Here is an 18,116-nt window from a genome sequence, read left to right on the forward strand (position 1 = left end):
TTGGCAATATCTCAGTTTTAAAATTACCAGTTGGTTCCCATGCTTACTTATCTGTTACACCTATTTATGTATATATAAAAAATAGGTTTCTTAACGACATCCCACGTGCATGAAATAACGGAATTTTTGTGCCTTATTAAAATAATTTCCCTAAAAATTTGAAGAGCCCGAGCCGCTTCTCGCCCTAAAGGAAACCCACGCCCCTGAATTGATCAGTCACTTCCGCCTCCACTTTTCCAGCTCCACCTATGGAAGCGGAAGTACTTTACTCTTGGGTCCTCCCACCTGTAGGGGGCTCTCCGAGGCTTCTAGTGCCACGAAGGCCTCCTATCTGGGTTGTCCTTATGACGCCTGTTAGTTTAGTCCTAGAAAAGATATTTGTATTTTAACTTTTTCATCTAAGAAACAGTAGCACAGGCATCTTAGTCTGGACAACAACGTATAAGCTGAATTCCTGGTCAGTTCCCTCATTATCAAACCCTGACGCAGTAGTAGGCGCGAGTCAGGCAGTGTGGGGACAGCCCCGAGTTGCCGAAAGTCCCCGGCCCGCTTTCCTCCTGTGAAGACATAGCTGCGGGTGGCTGTGCTGGTGGCGTTCAAGATGTCGACCAAGAATTTCCGAGTCAGTGACGGGGACTGGATTTGCCCTGACAAAAAGTGAGTTCAAGAAGGGTCCTGAATTGGGGCGGAGTTTATTAGTGGAAGCTTTGCCAGGTCCGTTCGGCATTTTCCTTTTCTATGATTTCCTTTGCCTTAAGACGGGTTGAGGCGGCGAACCGCCAGTTCCCGGGCGGGAATAAGGCTCCCAATCTCCTCACGAGAGAGGTCTTTCCGGAGTCTTTGTTCTAAATATGTCCTCAGCGTTTCGTCGACATTACCTCTCCAAGATAGCCTCTCTTTTTAGAGTGCGAGATGGCCTACCTTTTAGCCCCACGCCCCACCCCCGCCCCGACCAGGTTTCAGCGATAGGAAATCTCTCCGGTCAGGCCAGCTTGGTGTTGGATCTCCCCCACGTGACTTTTCTCTGCAGAACTTTATTCTTGTTCACGGAAAATATTGCTTCCTCGCACTCGTCCTTTTGCCTCTTACAGTTCACCTCGTTTTGTATTTTTACTCAAACTTTTCCTCCGTACTATTTTTCCCTTTTCCCCAAACTCTAACCTCTTTGATTTGGAAAATTCTGACATTTTCTTTGTGGATCATTTCTCCACAAGAATTGGGCATTTCGCCTCCTTAGAGCCGAAAAGGAGGGAAGAGGCCTGTGTTTTTGCCTACTCAGCCCTTAAGATGCCTGCAGCAGAGAAGCACGTGTGTTAGTGGCTCTGCTTTTTGACATTGTTGCCAGCGCCAATGTACTCTACTAAATTGTTAAATCAGATTTTTTTTGAAGGGTGCACAAGTAGATGTATCTATTCAGAAATAACATGGAAAATAATTTAACGTACAACTCATGTTCATATAAAAGCCTTTTATTTATTGTACCTAAGTTAGCCACAAATAAAGAGGTTTTGATTGTAAAGAGCAAAAACTTTGGAACAAACCTTGGTTGAGTTAAAATTCCATTAATTTAACTGCTGAAAAAGGAATAGAATTACTTTTTTATGAAAACATGAAATAACATGGATAGGGTGTGTAGACAATGACGTGTAGCAAATTCTAACTGGTAGCTATTGATAGTAATTTGATATTAAGATGACCTGAAGGAGTAGTTCAAGCCTAACAAATGATATTGAATAGAACCAAAGTTATATATTATCGATAGTATTGCTCTGAGTGATAAGACGTTATTGAAAATGTTCAAAAGATTTAGAACAACAACTTCTGACTTTGTTGTTACCTGTAAAATAATGTGCTTTTGTCAGTGTCTTTAATGACAGCACACCCAGATACTTGAGGTAGGACTTGCAAGGAGAGTGCATTTCAACTCATTTACAAATATATGAATAGAAAGTTGCTTGTACAATATGTATAAATACAGGAGAAATTTTCAGAGTATATTTTCCATGTTTAATGGAGTTAAAAGGAATATTTTTAGGGGAAAAACTTAGCCTAAATATTATTTAGAGTGTTTCACTTTAGTGTCATCCCATACTTCACATCTGTATTGTATTCTAGTATAATGCCTTAAAAATCAGCTTTTTAAAATTTAAGCATTACATGTCTTTCTTAAAATTATTGAACCTTTTTGTATTTTTAGTTAGTACAACCTATCATCTTTGATTCCTTACCATCCTACCTACTACCTGTAAAAATATAATTTCATTAAGATCCATGAAGCCTCCTTGATTTATAAGTTTTTTCCTCATTGGTCCACCCCTAGGGTTTAAAACTCCCTGGTACCTTGTAAGTAATTACTGAAGTGGAGTTAACTGTCACTTCTAACTTTGTAAAGGGATTATAACTAATGATATCTGCTAACGTGAGAACTTGAGGCAGAGATCTTAAGTAACTTAACCAAGATCACATAACTGGTACATGGAAGATTGGAATATCTTATTTTGAATTTGTGACTCCAGTCTAATATTTTTCCCCCAGTAAATTGTGAGGAGTTTTTTGTTGGTAGCATTGACATTAACATGACTAAGATGTATTAGAAGTTATGAATTCCAGATGTAGTGAGGGCAAGTTAAAATGTAAAATTTCACAAATTTAAATTTTTATAAATGCTTTTTATTTGTTTTCAGATGTGGAAATGTAAACTTTGCTAGAAGAACCAGCTGTAATCGATGTGGTCGGGGTAAGTATTTAAAGAAGATTCTATTTATACTGTATATATATCATTTATTTCTCCAGGTTCATATTGCATGATTTTTCTGTTTTCAGAGAAAACAACTGAGGCCAAGATGATGAAAGCTGGGGGCACTGAAATAGGAAAGACACTTGCAGAAAAGAGCCGAGGCCTATTTAGTGCTAATGACTGGCAATGTAAAACGTATGTTTTTTAAATTATTGTCTGCTCTTTCTTCCAAAATAATAGATCTGGCCACTACTTGTTTATATTACAGCTCTTATTAACCACATTGACAAGCCAGGGTAACCTTTTAAATCCAAGGTATTGTTATTCAGTCTCACCTTTAAGTATCGTATAAAGAAATTTGAAATTATTCTTTGCATTTTTTAATGGTAATAGTTGTCACTGTGATGGATTATGTATACCAGTAAACAGATGCTTATGGTGAGCTAAAAACCAAAATTGGGGGGTGGCGGTACTTAAAAGTACTAAGGCCTACTTCTTTCTATTATTGAAAAATCCCCCCAATTTTTAGACTGTATAGTTAGTGTGAAATACACCATGAAACTCATTTTGCCTATTTACAAAATAATGTTAGATTCATAAGTTGTGTGCCATAAGTATGTCTAATTATAGGTAGGTTTCTTAATGATTTTTATTTTCAGGCTTAGATTTAATTCTTTATTGATTTTTCCAACTTCCATCTTTTCTCTGTGCAGATGAATCCTATGTGTATGAAAGAGGAGTAAACCAAAAAAGTATTAAATAAATTTCTCTTTTTGTTTGTTTGTATTTTTTGTTTTGTGTTTTTTGTTTTTGAGACGAGGTCCCACTCAGTCACCCAGGCTGGAGTGCAGTGGGGGCGATCTCAGCTCTGTAACCTCTACCTCCCAGGCTCAAGCAATCTTTTCACCTCAGCCTCCTTAGTAGCTGGGACCACAAGCCCGCACCACCATGCCTGGCTCATTTTTTTATGTTTTTGGTAGAGACAGGGTTTTACCATGTTGCCCAGGATGCTCGAACTCCTGAGCTCAAGCATTCTGCCTACCTTGGCCTCCCAAAATGCTGGGTTTACAGGTGAGGCATGAGCCACTATTCCCCACCCTAGAGTCTTAAATAAATTTCTGATCCTCTAGATTATAAATTTGTATTGGAAAAGTTTCCAGCAACAGATTTGGTCACGGGATTTGGTATGCTTTGGAATTCAGTGCTTGAACTGATACCTCAAAAAGTAAATTAACATTATTTATAGGGTATAACCGTACTCTTTAAGGTATATTCAGAGACTGAGACATTAGTGGAGCCTTTAAAGTTATATTTTTTCATAAGGCATCAGAATTTCTATACAGGTTCAGTATCAGTTATCTGAAATGTTTGTGGGTTCAGCATCCCTAATCTGAAAATCTGAAATGCTCCAGTGAGCGTTTCTATTTTGTCATGTCCTCTCCCAAAAAGTTAGATTTTGGAACATTTTCGGATTTTGAATTTGTGGATTAGTGATACTTGGCCTGTGGTTATGATTTGTCATTTACTTCTCAAAATTACAAAGGCATTCTTCATACTGTATAAATTTTGCTTCTCTGCTTAAATGGTTCAGTCCGTTGTTGGAATCCGCATTTACTCTTCAGACCATTGTACATTTTCTTTGTTTACATTACCACTTAATAAACATGTTGATAGTGGTTTCATCCTAGTTTTTATTTTAAAATTCTAAAATATCTAAAAATTTGATATTCATCTATATTATAGCCTACTAATTTGGTGTTTTTCACTTCTAAAGTTGCAGCAATGTGAATTGGGCCAGAAGATCAGAGTGTAATATGTGTAATACTCCAAAGTATGCTAAATTAGAAGAAAGAACAGGTATGATACAACCACATTTTAACCAAATGGTTTTTTTTAAAGCACTAAATATTGAAACAATAATTGTATCACCTTCGAGTAAGAGCCACAGTAAGTGAGGAGTCTGTTTATTCTGCTCTGAATGTTTCTTACTGGAATTTTTTCCCCCCATACACACATACAAATCTGTTGTTTCACAGTTTCACAATTTATAAAATAACAGTGTTAGGGACCTTTATCCTAACAAGGAGGGACATAAGAATACTTTTAGAAATATTCTCCTCCTTTCCCTTTCACTGGTTTGCGTGTTTTATTAGTAATGATATAATGATACCATTTTTAAATTCTTTTGATAGTCTGCTGTGACTTAAAAGGGCAAAGCCACACAATTTAAAGTGTTCTAAAGCTTTGTCAATAATTCTGCAACTTAACTATGTGTTAGGATCATCTGAAAAACTTTTTAAAATACAGATTGCAAAGTGCAGAACTGTTGAAGTTACTTGGTGGTGGGTTTCCAAAATCTGCAGGTGTTTTGGATGGTGTTTGGTAATCATTGGCCTAATTAATAGCTGATCACTAGCTTTGTGTGTTGTTACTGGTGAAATGAAAATGTTTACCTAATAGCATATAGTTTTTCCATTATCACCAATTAGCCCAACCACATTATCTGTTTACTTAAAATCTGATTTTGTCATTCAACTGCTTATATGTCACATGATCAAAGGATTCCTTCTATATATAGTCACCCTGTCACACTTAGACTTGGTGAACTACTTCCCTCTTTTCTTTGCCTCTCTAACTTTAGGCCATTTTCATTGTCTGTTTAGTTTCTAGGGATCAGAGGGCCACTGTTGAATCTTTTCAACCTAGCTCTTCCAGACTTCAACAGAAATTCTCCTTTTATCCCCTCCACCCCATTTAAAAAATTATATTCACATATGTGAGAACATTATAACATAATGTCCTCGATTTGCCCCTCCCCTGCCCCACCACCATTTTCAATCCTCAAATCCTACCTTATTCTTAGGAAATGATTTTGCCTTTCCACTGATTGGGTAAGTTAAGGCCTTCTGACAAGGATCTCGTTTTTTTCTTCCCTTACCTAAGGTACACCTGCACCTCCACCACCACCCCTCCCCCACCCCATTTGATTGATTGTTTATTCTGTCTCCTTTGCAGGTTTCTCTTCTTTTGGCCACTGATGTTGGGATTCTTTGCAGCCATCCCTGACCCTCTTTCTTTCCTCTATTTTCTAGGTGTTTTCTTCTAAGCCCAAAGTTTTAAGTAACTTTGCCATGATATACAAGTTTATGTCTCCAGCTCAGACTTCTTTGACCCATATATCCAGCTGCCTATTCAACATTGCCATGCAAATGTCAAACTCATTATATTCAAACTGAATTTGTGATTTTTACCCCTGGGACCTGACCCTCTTCCAATGATCTGTTTCTCATGATTAGTACCACTCACCATACATTTGTTACATAAGCTGGAAATCTAGATGTCCTTCTTAGCCTAGATAGCTCCTTCTTGGTATCTCCCAATACCCCCAAAATTCTTTTCCATTACCACCCTAGGCAAAGATATTATTATGTTTTGTGGAAAAATAGCCACCTAGCTGGTTTCTACATATTTTTATTTCCAAATTTAAAACCCTTTTTTAAAAACCCATTTTGATTGCTTTTAGGATAAAGTCTAAAATCTTTTTAACAGTTTCAAAACTTAAAAAAACTTTTGACCTATTTCGTGACTCCTTTACAGTTTCATTATCACAAGAACTATAGTTTAGTTTTGGTAAATTTTATATTGGTAACTTCTCACTTTTCTTTACTCGTTGCCATTTTTCGGTCATTCTGGTGTCTTGAACCTTTCTCACTTCCCTTACTACAAGTATTTGTCTTTGCTGGTAACAGTTGAAGGTGTGAAACGACTTACTCTGTTGCTTTCCACTTTCTTTTCGCTATTTATAGTAAAGCAGCGCAGGGTTCAGGGAGCATTTCCTAAGCATGAGACAGGATATGAATAAAAGAGAATGTGATTCACTACCTCTGAAAGATTGCTGCCTTATCCTGTGTAATTCCATCAAATTGTTCAGTAATTTACTTCTTCTGTTTCGGGATTTAGGATTATTTTTGTTTTGGTCAGCTTTAAAAAAAAAAAAAAATTAAAGACAATGGCATAAAAACAATCTTGGCACATTGCGATTTTTATTCTTTTGGAGTATTTCCTTAGAATAAGTTATCAGGAGTTGAATTAATTGTTCAGAGTGTAGAATCACAGAATTTTCCTGTTAGTGCCTTGGTTCTTCCTTTGAAGTACATGTTATATTCATCCCCCTTTCCTGCTTTTTTTCCATTGTCACAATCCTGATCCAAACATTCATTTTAAACCTGTGTTTGATTCTTTCCTGTCCCTTGCTCAGCTTTTATATTATACTGTGAGACAAATTTGAAAATATATTCATTGTAAGACTTACACAGAAATTCTTGGTTACTTTCTAAAGCTTTCTGAAGAAATTCAAATTCATTAGATGATTCCAGAATTGTGTTTTCTGTATTCATTCCTTGAAGACATTTATAGGCCACTGTGCAAGGTGCTGGGGATACCTAGGTGAGCAAAATAGTCTTACAGCAGCAAAGATTAATGAAGTCCTCTTTAGGAAAGCTATGCTTAAGCTAAGAAGGGAAAGATGAGTTACCTGAGTAATGGATTAAACACTCTTTTTTCTGTGTGTGGAGAAGTAATTAGGAGAGGTGTGGCAAGAGTGGAAATAAAACCAATTTATACGCATTACCTAAAATGCTTTAAATCAGTAGAATGAAGGAAACATACGTACCATTCCATTGATTCCACTATCTCAGGTATTCAGTGAAAATTATATGCTTCAGTGTTTTCACGATAGGGAGCTAGTGTATTTTCCATTTATAGGGAAAGAGTTAATGAGCTAGATTTATATTGTATGGGTTCATACAACATACCTTACTAATGTCTTTGTTGTCAACAGATTATTTTGCTGCCTTTTAAAATAATTTTATTTACATACTTTTGAAAAATTAACTACATGAGTTATAGTTCACTTCTGATCTTACTATGATTTATTTTTGAGCTTTTCATATTCGTCATATTTTTTCAGTTTTTTCCTATGTAAATTATTTCCCATTTAGATCCCATGTATGTTTAAAAATATTTTTATTAACTTCCAACTATTTTAAAGTTTTCACTAGTACAAAGTATAATGAAGAAAAGATGTTGTATTCGTGTGGGTTTTTTTTTCCAGAAAGTGAAATTTTAAAAAGATTTTTTAAATATTCATGATAGGCAAATTTTAAGTTACAAGTCCTAATTTTTATAAAATATTTTATTATAAATCTATTTAATATTTTGCTGATGAATGAAGTCCTTAAGTGTGAAAATCACGGGCCGCATGTCCTGATACTGCTCTGGAGTATGTGACCAGTCAGATTGTCTTACTCTTGATCAACGCATACCTCTTTAATTTTCAACGGGAGACTTTTTCAGAATATGTCAGCTCACTTTTCCTAAAACTAGCTCATTTTCTTTAATTCCAGTCTCCTTTAAGCTTATGTCAGAGACCTGCCAAATGAATCGTATACATTGGGTATGACATGAAAGAACAGTGGTTTGCTAATCTCAACTACTTTTTAATAGAATAATTTAATTTCAAAATGTACTGGCTACTTCAGAGAACCTATGTGACTTTTACCTATGTGTTTATACCAATTAAACCAGGGCCAAAAGATGGCCTTTATTGTGTTACTGTGTTTGTCTGTGTAATTAGGAATTTTCCAAGCTCTAATAAGGCCCGCTACATTTTAAAGTAGCAAAATTTTAGTGTGTCAGAAGATTTCAGACTATTTGCATCTGGTAAACAGTGGAATTTAATGCTTGGTTGTTACTGAGCCCAGAAGAATTCTTCCCAGAAGAATTATGATAAACTATAGAGAAAAGTCCTTTAAACTTTATAGCAGAAGTTTGAGATGTTTTCCACCAATACATTCTATGAATTAAATAAGTCATGTAGGACAAATTGGAATTGAAAAGAGCTAGAAGTATAGCCATGTGACGTTCCAACTAAGTTCTATTTATTTTCTGTGGTGATTTCTAATATGCTTTCTTAAAGACTAGTAATTTGTTAGATGGGTAGGCAGCTATTGTTGATTAGATTTTTGTTGTTTGGAGATTTGGGCATGCTGTGTTTATTATTTAAATCAGTTGTCATCAGGTAACAGTTTGTGCCCTCTTTTTTAAGGATATGGTGGTGGTTTTAATGAAAGAGAAAATGTTGAATATATAGAAAGAGAAGAATCTGATGGTGAATATGATGAGGTAAGCTATATATTGGTGTTCAGATTGAATATAAATTAGAAAAACATAGAAAAAATTCTTAAATGCAAAGGAAAACTTAAACGTATTTTATTTTTGTAAGTGCAATTTGAGTCTTCAGCAACTGATCATTTTCAGGAAATCATAAATATCTAAAAATAATTTTTTAGAAAATGTATTAAGTTTAATGCATTGTCAGCTGACACGTATTTTGAAATTGTTTTTCTCTAGTTTGGACGTAAAAAGAAAAAATACAGAGGGAAAGCAGTTGGTCCTGCATCTATATTAAAGGAAGTTGAAGATAAAGAATCAGAGGGAGAAGAAGAGGATGAGGATGAAGATCTTTCCAAATACAAATTAGATGAGGTGAACAATTTTCTTGTCCTATTTCCCTTTTGTCTTATGAGAGTTACACCATAACATGAATGCTTTTGACAACCTCAGACACTTGGTGAAGATATATTCTGTGTTTTCATTTGTTCTCACAAAGGTTTTGGGTTTCCACTCTGCCAAGTACTATTTGTACTTGGAACACTACTGTTCTGGAGATACAGTAGTGACCAAAACAGAACCACCTTTCTCTTATTCAGTTCTAGAGGAGGAAAGATATAAATAGATAATTTTGATAGCAATAGTCTTATGAAGATACATGATGTGATAACAGTTTAGAAGCAACTTTGGTTTTTGCTGATGTCTAAGGAGGTGAAGTTTGAGCTGAAACTTGAATGATAGGAAGGAGCCAGCAATAAGAGCTGAGGTGAGAGCATATTTAGTTAGAGAACAGCAAATACAGGTTCCCTAAATAGGAGATAAGCCGGCAGCCTTCAAAAATATCATACATAGGCCAGTATAATTAGAGCAGAGGAGAGAATGAGATGAGGGGGACAGCACACACTTCAGGTCTGGTGATACTTGTTCTGTCAGGCCAGAGTGTAAGTTTTATTCCATATTAAGGTACCTTAGAGCCTGATCATAAGAGGTCCGAGAATGCAACTAAAGACATAATAAGCCAGTTTTAAAGTTTTTAAGAAAAAAGTGAGATGTATTTATCTGTCCTGTGTTTCAGAGTGATGACTGTCAGTATATTGAGATATTAAGAGAGACAGAATGGATCTTCAGATTTGAGGAGACCAGCTAAGAGGTTACTATAATATGCTAGAGAATAAAGAACAGAGTTTTTAAGACCAAGAATGGTGGATTCAAGGACTTTTAAGGAGGTGGACTTGAAAATTATTGGGTGATGCATATGTGTGACAGAAAAAGTTGTGTATGACCTCCAGGTTTATGTCTGTGCAATACCTGAGACAAAGTTGTCAAGTCTGTTTATTTGAGATGAGTTTAGTAGGTGAATTTTAGAATTCCAAATGAATTTGCTGAGATACCTGTGATATATGTATGTGGAGGTGCTCAGTACACTTAACTGTTTTATCTTTCCTGGTAGGTAACACTAATATCTAAATGTCTAATTATAATTGAATTTTTGTTAGGATGAGGATGAAGATGATGCTGATCTCTCAAAATATAATCTTGATGCCAGTGAAGAAGAAGATAGTAATAAAAAGAAATCTAATAGACGAAGTCGCTCAAAGTCTCGATCTTCACATTCACGATCTTCATCACGCTCATCCTCCCCCTCAAGTTCAAGGTCTAGGTCCAGGTAAACGGGTACAGGTCAAGGGTAACACCAGTCAAAATGTCAGTATCTAACTTTTTTATTTACAAATTTTGTTTTTCTTGACGAAATAAACTTTCCTTTTTATTTTAAAAATTTAATTCAAGTCAACTTTTAAAATAATTTTTCAGCTTAGTGCCATACAGTTGTTGTCCAGTATTTTTAGAAATGTGAAGTCTTAGCATGAAACTTCCTTAATTTATTTTAGCCTCATGCTTTTGACTAAAACAGACTTAAAAACTGAATTAAATTTTTACATACACTTACATCTAATTAATCTAAAGAGATAGCTTACATTTAGAAATTAAGTAAAGGGAAGATCTGTATTTTCGTTCAAGATGTTAAAGGCTAGCACAGAAATTTTCTAGGCATTAAATCATTGCTTATTACACAATGTTTAAATAGTTTGCTTTGATATCAGTATTCTGAATAAAGGAGCAAATTCAGCCATGTTAGTTCTGTTGACTTAATGCTCATAATTTTGAGAAGTCCAGGAGTAAACTAAATAGAGGACTCATTTGTTATATTTGAATATTCTTTTATTTGTTGATGTAAAATATGTAATCTCTGATTTTATAGTTAACAATAAAAATAAAATTTTAAGTGAGTGAAAGCAGTGATTTAAATTTAACAGTGTCCTCTTGAAGAACCTTAATCACAGTTAAGTGATGGCATGGGCAATGAATTTTAATCATATTTAGGAATAAAATATTAGCTATTAGTGCATAACAATTAGATATATGTTAATTGAGCACTACAGAGCCTGAAAGCTTAACAAAGTGGGGCTATAGCTAGTAATTTTTTGGTAAAAATATAGTGATCTTTTTCTACAGGTTATTATTATAAAAGACAAATTATAGTTGTAAATTAGATTAATGAATTTTGTGAGTTTTAAAATTTGTATGAACCATGTCTCCCCTTGTGTCATATTTTCCAATAATATAATTACCTAACAATGACAGAATTACACATTTTCCCTTTAATTCTCTAAGCATTGAGTAAACAGAAACATATAGGGATGAAATATACACATGCAAACATTCAAAACTTTGTACTAACTAGAAACAAAAGTAAAAGGGGATTTATAAAGGAAAATGATGGAGACATTTTAGAGAAATTAAGTATAAACTGCAACATTCTGTTTTCTTGCATGTATTCTGGGTAGCTTCTAGTTACTTGTAAACAAAGTATTCATTGTTTTTGTAATAAAGTGATAATACTTGATGTTTTATTTGTCTAGTTGAGTGGTTTTAGGGTAATTTAATCACTTGGAAAGTGATAGTTATTTTTTTAATTACCTTTTGTTACTGAATCTTATCTAATTTAAAATACTATGTTTTGAAAGTATATATCTCGTATAGTTATCTTTTTATATGAAAATGAACTCTAATACATATCTTTCTTTCAGTGTTCATATCACAAAGCTCAATTAAGTGGTCCTGGAAAAAAAAATCCTTCCATGTTGTTCCAGGTCCCGTTCAAGAAGTTCTTCCAGTTCGCAGTCAAGATCTCGTTCCAGTTCCAGAGAACGTTCGAGATCTCGTGGGTCGAAATCAAGGTGAATGAGGTAGCATCTCTCTGTAAAGCAGAGAGAAAAATATTTAAAGGCTGCAGAAGGTGTTGCTGCTTTTTCCCCCTTATTTTGCTTCTACTTGTCAATTTTATTTTAGCATTAGAAAACTAATGCACTTGCCTCAGCTTAATTTTCTCACCATGAAATGTTTCCATTGCCAGCAGTGTGCCAAGACATTCCCATGGTTGAAATCAGGTGGCTATTTTGCATTATGCAGTGTTTATTATTTTGGCACTAAGATGTGATGAAGTAGGAAGATGAAGCCAAGTCTTATTGCCACATTGTATATTAAGATTATATATGGCCAGGCACAGTGATTCATGCCTATAATCCCAGTACTTTGGGAGGCTGAAGTGGTAGGATCACTTGAGGCCAGGAATGTGAAACCAGCCTTAGAGACAAGGTTGTAGTGAGCCTTGATCACTGTAATCCAGCCTGGGTGACAGGAGTGAGACGATGTCTCAAAAAAAAATAAATAATAGTAGTTCAAATAAAATTACATATGTAAATAAAAAGAAAAATTTTCTTCATTATTAAAAGGAAGAAAAATAACCGTGCCTCAAAACAGGTTCTGTTTTGCATGGCAGTTGTTTCAATATTTTCAGAAACAAATTTGCCATTTATATCAGATAAAGTTCCTAGAGAGTACTGTACTCTCATTTTCCTTTCTAGTTTTACACACAGTATTATTTATAGAGCACAAAACACTCTGAAAACTAAATCAGGAAATCTAGTAGGTTAGTTGAGATAGGATGTGGTCTTAAGTAGTAGACTGTTGTAAACTTTCAGGTTGCATGTACTCACATCTGTAGAGGGAAACATAATTTGAAAGATGCTCTTTCAGGAAATTTTTCTGTATTTAGTCAAAATGTGCTCTCTTTGTTTTTAAGTTAATTTATGATGACTTACTAAAAGCATCTAAAATAGAAAATGAAATTCCATATTTGTGGAAATTCATGTTGAAGTCTCACCGTGGCTCTTTTGGTAAAAGTATTTGCTGCTTTGAATCAAATTTAGCATTAAAGGACTGCCACAGTGTAATCATGTTAAGGAGAAAAGAATGATGTGCACACTTGCATTATAAGCCAATAAGAAATAAGTAACAAGGCCAGGCTTGGTGGCTTATGTCCGTAATCCCAATGCCTTGGGAGGCCGAGGTGGGAGGGCTGCTTGAGCCCAGGCGTTCGAAACCAGCCTGGGCAACACAGTGAGACCTCGTCTACTAAAAATAAAAATTAAAACAACCAGCCAGGCATGGTGGTGTGTTCTGTAGGCTGAGGTGGAAGGATCACTGGAGCCCTGGAGATTGAGGGTGCAGTGAGCCATGCTACTGCACCACAGCCTGGGGAACAGAGCAAGACCCTGTCTCAAAAAAAAAAAGTAGAGCGCAAATTATTTTTTATTGTTACCATTATTATTTAAGTGCTTTATAGGTAAAAATCCTTAAGTTATGGTATTCCCTTTGGGAACCATTATAATTAAGGTTTACAGAACAGCCTTCATATTCTTCCCATTTTTTCATTGCTTGTAACTTTCCAAAGAATTCTCCTTTTGGGCTTTCTGGTTTTATTTTAAGCCCAAAGGTGAATTTCTTGGGAAGTTTGAGCTAAATTCCTTCAACCAAAATATACAAGTGAAGAAAAAAAAATTTGTATTTAAACATTTACACATTTACTTCTACGTGAAGCATGTGAATGTCAACACTTCATACTTCATAAATAGTGGGTTTTCATAAAAATAAGTATTGTAAATATAAATCATTTTAAAGTTACTTTTTATTTATTTTTGAATATTTAGCAATTTAGTACAGTTACTAGTCTTTTGTTTCTGTCCCATATGCCTGATTTTTCCGTAACAGTTTAATGAGTTGAATAATTCCACATGGAATTATGTTTATTTTCCTTGGGAAGTGGTATATAAGATATGTATTTTCTTCTCAAATGTAAGGATGTAGTTTCTAAACATGAAGTCCTGTTAATGCAGTTACCTGCTGATTTTATAATACTATAATATTTGTGTATATTTTGGAAAGCCTTAAAAAAAGTTTTAAATTCTATTTTGATATAGTAAGCAGGGTTTTAATTACACATGATAAAATTTTAAAGGGAAAAATTAAAATAATGTTTAAGTAGAATGTTTTCATAGTTGATCCAGAAGTCTTCTGTTGAGTAAGCAGTAAGTATTCTTCCTTACAAAATTTTCATAGTTGTTATAAATCCTGTTTGTTTTTGGAGCTATCTGATAACTAAATAATCTTCCTTATTTCTTCTTTTAATGAAATGTTTGATTTGTTTCTCAATCAATGAAGATCCAGCTCCAGGTCCCACAGGGGCTCTTCTTCCCCACGAAAAAGATCTTATTCAAGTTCATCATCTTCTCCTGAGAGGAACAGAAAGAGAAGTCGTTCTAGATCTTCTTCATCTGGTGATCGCAAAAAAAGACGAACAAGATCACGGTCACCCGAAAGGTTTGGGTTTCTGTAGAAATAAGAATGGGTGTTCTTAAGTGTGTTTAATAGATAAACTTTCCTAGTCAAGGGTTAGATTTTTATTATCTCCTGTGTTCCAACTTTCTACTTTTCAACTTTGAACTTCAAAAAAACATTACTTTGTTTATCCTTTGTATTTTGATCAGGTTGTTTAGAATTGTAGATCAAACCATTCTTTGATCATTTTATTGTTTAAATTTTTATTTCCATTTATAATTTTTATAGCCAACTCTCGGTTATTTCTGTCTTTTGAGATTGCAATTGAGGAGCTATATGTCGAAGTAATTTATGAGTTGACTTTTATACTTAGGCTTCTTTCAATACTAATAGTCAAGAATTCTAGAGCATCTAATAAAAAATTAACTTTCAGATCACTGGGAATCTGTCCTCATTTAAATATGTGTAAATGCATTTCCACAGCAAATGCTTCATACCCTTTATCTATAAGGAAATTATTCCTTGTAGCTAATACATTTTTCATATTGCAGTCCAAATCTTTTTTGAGAAAGGCCTATGTTAGGTTACTTTATGTGTACTGACACTTAATATTGGAAGAGTGCAACTGTCATCTGTCAGCCTTTTCTGCAACAGGCTAATTACTTAGTTTCATTAATTTTCTCTGTTCTCAATTATATAGTCATTTTAATGGCTTTATTTGTAGTTGCAAATTTTTCATATTTTATTAGCTTGTGAAGATAAAGATTATGTAAAGTCTATTAATTGCTGGGTTCAGTGGTAGGATTATCTCATGATTCCTACTTGTACAGAATGATTAGTTTTGCTTCTTCACATTTTGGAGTTTAGATGTTAAGATTACACACAGTCTTGTTTCTCTGCATTTGTTTCTTTGTTAAAAAATTACTCTGTTTTTGAGTGGAATTCATTCTGTTGCTTTCTTACCACTTCTGCAAATTTTTATCTTAGCCACATATAATCCCCCTAGTTTGTTGTCATCTAAACTTAATGAACATGTTCTCTATTCCATAAGCCAGGTGATTGGTGAAAACACTAAACAACCCTGAGCCCAGGGCCAACCCCTACGGAACACCACTACTTTACCCAGGTTGATATTGACTTATTCATACTAGCTGCATGAATATAACCCTATAGCAAATTGTACAATCATCTTGTGTAACCTAGATTTCCAAAACTTATTTATGAATATATTTTCTCATACACAGAAGCCTTGCTGTATCTTTTTTACATAATAGACTTCTTACACTTTCTACACCGTGTCACAGAGATTGGTTTAGTCACACTTCCATTACCAAGTTTATATGCTTTTGTTGTACATTTTCTGTAATTTTACACATTTTTGCAAGGCTTTTCTTCAATATCTTAAATAATTGAGAGGTGGCTATATTTTGAAATGAGATTCTTTTGAAATTGTAGAGAATTTTTAATTGTATTTATATGATAACTGGGCTCATATCCAAAGTCTAAACATATAATTTTATGTGTGTAAGTTCCTATCTCAGTTTTTAATTTTTTTGCTAGCATCATGGTACTGAATTTTGTATACTTTCAATGTCTTAAGAATGAATGCTGAAATTTAGCTCTAGCTTACTTGAATGCCTGCTCTCTCCATTATGTCTTACAGACGCCACAGGTCATCTTCTGGATCATCCCATTCTGGTTCCCGTTCAAGTTCAAAAAAGAAATAATGTATTAAAATTTACATCTTAAAAAAATCCAGTTCAGTGCATGAAGCATATTTTTAAAGAAGTTGGTGTCTTACTTGGTCAGAAGTGCTAAATCTGCTAGTAGAGGTGCATGCCTTTCATTGCTTTTCAAAACAATACAGCTGTGTTTATTTGTGAAGTTAAAAGTAAATAGCATTTTAAGCCATAATGTCCCAAAATAGATGCTCTATCATTCATTATTATAACCATTTGCTTCATTTAAAACCATTTCGGCTGTAACAGAGTACTTTGCTTCCTAATTTAAACCCGTTTTTCTCATTTTCAAATACATCCTGTCCATTGGCTAAGACAGGATTACTTAGGCTTGCCTGAACTTTGGGCTTGGAGGCAAGACTGGAAACTAGTTGGAAACAACATACTTATGGAAAAGACAGTCAACCTGTTTATGCTGTTAACAGATGTCAAAGTGATTCTCACCAAAAAAAAGTTAAACTATATTGTAAGCAGCCAACTGTAAATGTCTTTACTTTGAAATTCCCTCTGCTAAGGGTGCCTTAGAATCATTGTGTCTCTTTTATCCAGCTTTACTTTTTTGCTCCACATTTAATGTGAAAGAATCTTGTGACATCTACAAGGAGAGAAGTGGGATTTATTTTCCTTTTTGACACACAATTTGGGGCAAAAAAGAAAGTCTTAAGAGTTTATCTCTTCTCTACTGATATGGTTGCTTGATAAAGACATCTCAAAATGTTTACTAATGTTTTAAGAAGCTTTGTGTGATATTCTTCAAAATCTAGTTACCAAATATGATATCGTAGAAAAGGCTAAATCATAGTCAATGAGCAAATTGAAGTAAGCTTTTAAAGTATATTTCTCTTTTGGTGAAAGGCCAATGGAGACATTGTGAATTTAAGTGAACATTTGCCTCAAGATGTTAACTATAAACATACTGCATACAATTTTCTTCTGAATAACAAGTGAATGCTTATCTCTACATGATGTAAGCAAAAATCATTATTTTTCCTATTCATTTGAAGTAAGTTATGGCTTAAAATGCTTTCGGAGTTCATTTCTCAAAATTAAAATCTGGTCACATGAGCTTCAGTTTGTTTTCTGGTTTAAAAAATAAAAAGGTTTCTCTTAACAGTATTTCCAGTGACAATGCAAGGTAAGTATATCAAAGGAAATCAACAACTGTGCTTGGGGGCTTTTTGTTATGGGATATTGATTTCTTTTTCTTGTTTTTTTTCCATAACATTGTCTGCTGCAATTTAAATAAAAAATTACGACATTTTAAGATATTTCGTAGACAGACCAAACAAAAATATGTTTTTATTTTAAAGTGAATGTTTTTCTCTTCAGCTGATCTAAAAATGAAAGCAAAATATCTAATGTAGAAATATTTTGATAATATTTTTACAGTGAGCTTTCCCATGTTTTTATGTCTTAATTTTCTTTGCTGCGTTTATGTAGGTTGCACAAGAAGTTTTACTCACTTGTAATTGTGCCTCAGACTTTTTGAAAGTCTACCTTCTAAATTGCCCAGATGATCTAGATTCTACATGTTACCATTGGTTTATTCTTGTGCTTTCTGTATTTAAAACTTTGGCTGTACTAAGCAAATGCAAGGTTATAATTTAGCTAATAGTAGTTTACAGACAATTCTGATGATTATGATTTCATTTGGTTTAACTAAACTGTACTAGTTCATTTCATAAGGAAATGATACTGTAGACAAATGTAAATAAAGCCTGTGAGTCAAGCATCAAGTGGTGTTTGTTGAAATAAACTAGAGATTTTTAAACTCTGATCTAATGTCCATT

The 18,116-nt window shown here is 34.2% G+C and overlaps 1 protein-coding gene and 1 non-coding gene across 3 annotated transcripts; both read left to right on the forward strand.

The window, feature by feature from the left end:
- Positions 1–545: 545 nt before the first annotated feature.
- Positions 546–18,108, forward strand: ZRANB2 (zinc finger RANBP2-type containing 2). 2 transcript variants are annotated; one of them, XM_015142280.3, is made up of 11 exons: positions 562–657; positions 2,685–2,737; positions 2,824–2,932; positions 4,512–4,594; positions 8,844–8,920; positions 9,149–9,283; positions 10,405–10,574; positions 12,061–12,147; positions 14,471–14,629; positions 15,639–15,713; positions 16,251–18,103. In XM_015142280.3, exons 1-10 carry the CDS (start codon positions 602–604, stop codon positions 15,670–15,672), a joined length of 963 nt encoding a protein of 320 aa, XP_014997766.1. In that variant the 5' UTR covers positions 562–601; the 3' UTR covers positions 15,673–15,713; positions 16,251–18,103.
- MIR186 (microRNA mir-186) lies at positions 13,685–13,770 on the forward strand. Its single transcript, NR_032431.1, has one exon. It is a non-coding gene; the product is annotated as a microRNA mir-186 (primary transcript).
- Positions 18,109–18,116: the final 8 nt, after the last annotated feature.

This window comes from Macaca mulatta, chromosome 1, assembly GCF_049350105.2.
Source record: "Macaca mulatta isolate MMU2019108-1 chromosome 1, T2T-MMU8v2.0, whole genome shotgun sequence".
Taxonomy (NCBI): domain Eukaryota; kingdom Metazoa; phylum Chordata; class Mammalia; order Primates; family Cercopithecidae; genus Macaca; species Macaca mulatta.